Below are 6,000 nucleotides of genomic sequence, written 5' to 3'. Positions count from 1 at the left end.
AACAGCGTTTCTCCTCAGTGGCTGGAGCAATTGATCTGAAATCGCATCACCATTAGCATATGAACACACCTAACATAACTGTGAAGCCCGTTTGTCACTTTCACAAATCGTTTGCTGTATATTAGCATTTTTATGGTGTATCTATACTGTCTGAAACAGCGTTTCTCCTCAGTGGCTGGAGCAATTGATCTGAAATCGCATCACCATTAGCATATGAACACACCTAACATAACTGTGAAGCCCGTTTGTCACTTTCACAAATCGTTTGCTGTATATTAGCATTTTTATGGTGTATCTACTATCTATTCTGCATCTAGCATGAGGCTTATCTATTCTGCATCTAGCATGAGGCAACATGTTTAACCATCTGTGTGTGTGTGTGTGTGTGTGTGTGTGTGTGTGTGTGTGTGTGTGTGTGTGTGTGCGTGTGCGTGTGTGCGTGTGTGTGTGTGTGTGTGTGTGTGCGGGCGGGGCGGGGGAGGGGGGGGGGGGGTGACTGGCCCTGTTACAGATGTTGTCCAAAAATCATGCAGATCGGTACACAGTATATCTGTAGCCATTAAACGAAACGGGTATTTCTTACATTGATGCTCCTACATATTATCATGCAAGCACCAGTTAAAGTTACTTTCCATCCCTCATATACTGTGTGCACAGTGCCATACCCCATAACCCACACACTGCACATCATTTCAGAGCTCATATCTTTGAACGGGTAAGGGCTAGTATAACAAATACACAAGAAATAATCATAAACATTCTATATTTATAAGGTCAAGTATTACATACTTAATAATTGGGACTTACAAGAAGTTAAGAACCATTATATTAGTTATAATAGGCCTACATTTACAGTAGTTTAGGCATTTTGGTTTGATGTGGGCAGAACAATTTGTCCTTGTTTGTTATTTGACAATTTTTACCAATTAAAGACACTTCATAGTGAATTAGTGATTATAATAAATAGCCTAATAATAGCTAGATCAGATAGTGTTTATAATAGCCTATAACGCCTGCGCGCCTCCATCATCTCCACCGAAAACTCCCCCTTGTTCCATTATCGGAACCTGGATGCTGTTTTGATTCACGCCTCGCCATACATAGGCTACGCACAAAGCCAGATGTAGGAGCGGTTAGCTCAAAAAGCTGGTTTGCATAGATTTTACATTGAATTACAAAGCTATTAATTGTTTTGCTTTTCTCTGTGTGAATGGGGCTTTATCCTAGCTATCCTCCACTCCATATTGTTGTTCATGGCTGCCACACTGACTTGTAGCCTACGCCCGCGCATAAGAATGCTGACTATTATGCAATCGCTTCCAATAAACATTGTAGTTGTTTGGGCTCGCTCCAGTGAAGGAACACGCAAGCACATCATTACATTCTTCAACACATAAATGCTTCTCCTTGATATTTCCCTTTCCCTGCCTTTCAAAGCAAAGCATGCTCAGTTTGCTCACAAAGGAACCCGCATGGAAAGTGGCCGATCTACAAGCTCACAACGCTTCGCCCCCGCGGCGCGTTGTGAGCTTGTAGATCGGCCACTTTCGGCGCGCGGCGCCGGCGCGCAACCAACGAAGACTTCCTAACTGCCCCCCGTCCTTATTTGGATATGCTAATTTGTCCCCTTCCGCGCCGACCTATCAGGCGACGGGGCCGCGGCCCACGTGACACTGACAGCGCGTTGGGGGGGCGGGGCCGTGCGCGAGGCTGAGGTTAAAAGCCCAGCGGACGCTACGGCACATTCAGTGTAGGGAGAAGCAGGCAGACACTGTGAGAGGGAACTTTGTTTCCCTGAAAACTTAGGAATATTAGCAAAACAGCGTCAAAATTAACCAAAATCCCTCGTCAATCAATAACCTGCCCCCTAGGGTCTGAGGTTTTGACTTGAGCTGACGCAGGAAGGGCAGAAATACACACTATTCTGACAACTTTTCTTTTTTTTGTTGGAAAGAATGTGTGAGACAGGAGGCAGTTAGCCAGGGCTAGCTTATAGCTTTTAGCTGAGAGGAGGAGGAGGAGAGGAGGAGGGAGGTGATACACAGGGCGGCAGGAGAGAACAAAAGATTTTTTTCCTTTTTGCGTTGTTTTGGCCGGTTGGTTGCACTGACACCACCAGAGTCCATGCAGAACGTGGTGTCATCACCATCACAATGCCCGTTTTACTTTTTCTGATAGACACGTCCGCGTCAATGAACCAGCGCACCCATCTGGGCACTACCTATCTGGACATAGCAAAAGGCGCTGTTGAGACTTTTATGAAGGTACTGTATTAAAACCCACGGGGGGGACAAATTGATTTTCTGGGAGCTCCCCAAGTCAGATCAATCGTTGTTGTTGACTGTTGTCTGTTGCAGGAGCTCGCCTGTCAAAAAACAAGAATACAATGCTCTCGATAACGCCGTCAATATTAATGCTTTACTATTTCCACAGCTCAGAGGGAGAGATCCGGCTAGCCGAGGGGACCGGTATATGTTGGTAAATTTTGAGGACGTTCCCGTCGGGATAAAGGTAGAGTTTATTATTTTCGGCTATGTCCACACTCCACAGCATTAACATGTCGCAGCTAGATTTGTCCTTCCCATCGTTCATCCACCACGTTGTGTGATCGCTGCATCAATTGTATGGAGAGAGAATCTTCAGGAGGAGCTTTCATACCCCTTTTAAAACATGGCCGACATTTTGTTTCAGTGTGAGAGCAGCAAGGAACTCTGGGTGTTATTTATACAGAGAGGAGGCGATGTCTGGGAGGGGAGGGGGGGTTAACTGACTAGCCCACTTTAGTTGTTGAGACACATTTGTCACTTATGTCTCGTAGCGACTTTGACAGTGTTATCTGTAACTCTACAGTAGGGCTGCTATAGGCTGACAAAAGAATGTGGGCTTGGCTGTCAAGATGTTTTGTGTTTACTTGGGGAAATGTAGAGGAAGCCAGAAAGCGACCTATATAAATGTTTATCAACTCGTTTTACATCTGTTGTCAATAACATATTTGTTTTTATTTTTTTCCCCTCTAAAGGCTGGATGGAAAGAGAGCCATGCCACATTTATGACAGAATTGAGGAACCTACAAGCAACTGGACTAACAACAATTGGCCAGTCCTTGAGGACCGCTTTTGATTTACTCAATCTGAATAGATTAGTGACTGGGATAGACAACTATGGACAGGTATGTAGTAATTTAGGCAGAGAGGAGACTAGATTAACAATGACACGGTACAACTGCAGATTTCCCCCATCCAGTGTCCCCAGTCTTACAAGCATCAAACACCTGCACAACTGTGACCCCACACTCCTGAAAAGTCACAAGTTCATAAAACAGACATCATATGTGACAGCATAAAGTCAAAGATCGAATAACCCTCCCCATGTCCACACATTAATGGCCTTTATTGATTACTTGCCATTGATTTAATGATCTCTCTTGCCTATATAAAGTTTCGGGTTATTTCATACCTTAAAACCTATTTTGATGCTAAAACTATAAGTTGACAGATGGGACTAATATGATTGTCAAGATTGATTGATTTCTATACTACATTATTATTACACGTAGTACAGTCAAAGGTTATGCTAAAAGGTTGACACAAAAAGCACCAGGGGCTTGTTTCCATTGTGATAAAAAAATAATATAATATGAAATAATTACGATCCAAGAATTGGACGTTTTATAGACTTAATTCTACTCAATACAACTGTTAGATAGTATAGTGTGGACAACATAGTCCATTTTCAAAGGGAACCCTCTACTTTTCTGACAAATTATTAAGACGTGATATGTCTGTCCTCACTGGTATTCTTTGTTGATGGGAGGGTTCGTATTGTCATGGCTGTTGAATGAGCCTTGGACAACACCAAGTGTCTAAAGTAGACTTGCGCAAAATATTTCTGGTTGGTACAGTGTGTCTTGTGTGCATGGAGACTGGGCTTTCATGCAGGCCATTGAATCATTCTTTTCAGATGTGAGATCGTTGAAAACATTCAGACATTCAGGGGCGTACAGTGCAGGATCTATACCCAAATGTCATGGAGATGACAAAGCATTGTTTCCCTGACAAAAAAGGAGGCTTTGAGATTGTGAGGACAGCTGCAAGACCAGAATATTTTAATGTCAAAGCACAAGACGAGGATATAAAGTGTGGCAAAATCTGGGATCTTCAGCCCTGTTACAGTGCCCCCTATTTCACAACACTATCCATGCTAAATGGTTGTACAATGATTTAGTCACATGATGCCAGTTTAATCCAGCCTAGCTTTGCTTGGCTCTGATTGTTTTGCTACTGGTGAAAATGAGATGATGATAACCCACTTAGAGTGAGATTAAGGTGAAATTGTTTCAGACTCCCTGCTCTTTTCTGTAATCCACTTGCATTCAAGCATTAACGCTATAGAGTGGGAGGACATAGAGAGGGGACTATATAAGAATAGGCATTCTCTGCCATGCCACTATGCCTTTGATTAATATGATTTAAGTCTGTACTCCATGCCTAGTTTCCTTGCATAGTGTAATGTATATTTCTTTCCCCCCTATATAAAGTCAGGTTGTCTGTATAGGGGGATATACAGTAGACTGGATCATGAATAAATGGTTAACCAGAATTCTGAGGAACAAAGGGAAGATCTCTTCTGTGGAGGGTAATGCATACATACAGTGTGAATAATGTATCCGCAACACACTGAGGGAGTTTGAATGGCAGCTACCGCCCTGTGAGGTAGACAAATCTAAGCAGTACTTTGGATAAGGAAGCATAAATTTAAACACTGCACAGGCCTCTTTTTGGATCTAAGAATACCCGTACATTCCTGCAGTCTCAATCTGCCTGCACTTTTCTTTTTGATAGGCTAATGTTTTTAGTCCAAGGATACCATTGTCTGTTGCCTAGGAGCTCTTACATATTCTAATGAGTGATTCAGTTTCCAGTCCCTGTCTCAGTGCTTTTGGAAGATTGGGAAGGCATAGATTCTGGGGTAATGGTTTTGTCACTCATCTTGATTTATATTCCTAATATAGGCATTCATCCAAATGTGTTCTTGCCAAATTAAACGAAATGGTGATTACCAGAACCACATGGTACACATTCAAATCTGGAGTGTTCAATTAACTCTGAAAGTGTAAAAAATGACCCTGCACTGGATTATCCGAGTTAAAAGCTTGGAACCCCTGTGAGTTCCTTTCACCAGCATATTTACTTTTGCCCCATGTAGGTGGGTCTACTATTCTATGGAAAGGTAGTTGAGGCTAAGAACATAGCAAAGTAGGTGAAAAATTAAGCACAAAGGAAGGACATTAAAAAAAAAAAAAAAAATGATAGCAATAGTTCCCTGTCAGATTCCAATATCGTAATGCTGTTATGAATTAAAATCTAATGAGTAAACGCTGGACTCATCCAAAATAAATGCACTCAGCAGTTAGTGGCAGTGCATTGAATGCAGTTTCTTCAGTTTGCTTCAGTTTGTTCGGCACGCTTGGATGGGCAAGTTTACTACTACACAGACAAATGGTGCACATAAATACTGACCTGCCACAGTGGACAAGTCTAGAGAGCAACAGCTGGCTTGACAATGAATTTGTAAAATGTTGCTTATGTGAACTGATTATCTACCAAAATCCCAAGTTCATGTGATGATGTTGACTTTAAATTCACTGACATCAGAAAGATGATAAAAACCAGGGGAAAACCAAGGAGTCTGGTACATGTCTGCTTCTGCAAGATATTGGTGCATTCGTTATTAGTTCATACCCACTACCCAAGGCCCATTTTTCTTCGTTGTCATGGACATGGACCATATCTTACACACATATCTTCACGGTTTTATTTTTCTTCTCCGTGCGAAAGACAAGACTTTGAACGGCCGCCGAGCGCACGGCACCGCCAAAGATAAAATCCATAGGAAAGATCCATGGCAGTTAATCTACATTAGTTATGGCAAAACTGTTAATTATTGTACTGCGGTCTTAACGTTGAAGTAGTACCCATACAATGTGTCCGTTGCGACACC

At 42.3% G+C, this 6,000-nt stretch overlaps 1 protein-coding gene across 2 annotated transcripts in view; it reads left to right on the top strand.

Moving 5' to 3' along the window:
* The first annotated feature begins 1,765 nt into the window (after positions 1–1,765).
* Positions 1,766–6,000, top strand: part of ints6 (integrator complex subunit 6) — a 35,703-nt gene continuing 31,468 nt past the window's right edge. For both annotated transcript variants that reach the window (XM_080752458.1, XM_080752457.1), the window contains exons 1-3: positions 1,766–2,264; positions 2,434–2,511; positions 3,020–3,169. In XM_080752458.1, the coding sequence (XP_080608584.1) occupies positions 2,154–2,264; positions 2,434–2,511; positions 3,020–3,169 (339 nt within the window). In that variant the 5' untranslated portion in view covers positions 1,766–2,153. The remainder of the gene's footprint in view (positions 2,265–2,433; positions 2,512–3,019; positions 3,170–6,000) is intronic.

The sequence above is a fragment of the Nannobrachium achirus genome, assembly GCF_963921795.1.
Source record: "Nannobrachium achirus genome assembly, chromosome: 22".
NCBI classification, from domain to species: Eukaryota; Metazoa; Chordata; class Actinopteri; order Myctophiformes; family Myctophidae; genus Nannobrachium; species Nannobrachium achirus.
Note: the sequence above shows the minus strand (reverse complement) of the source record. Positions and strands in the feature narration are given on the sequence as shown.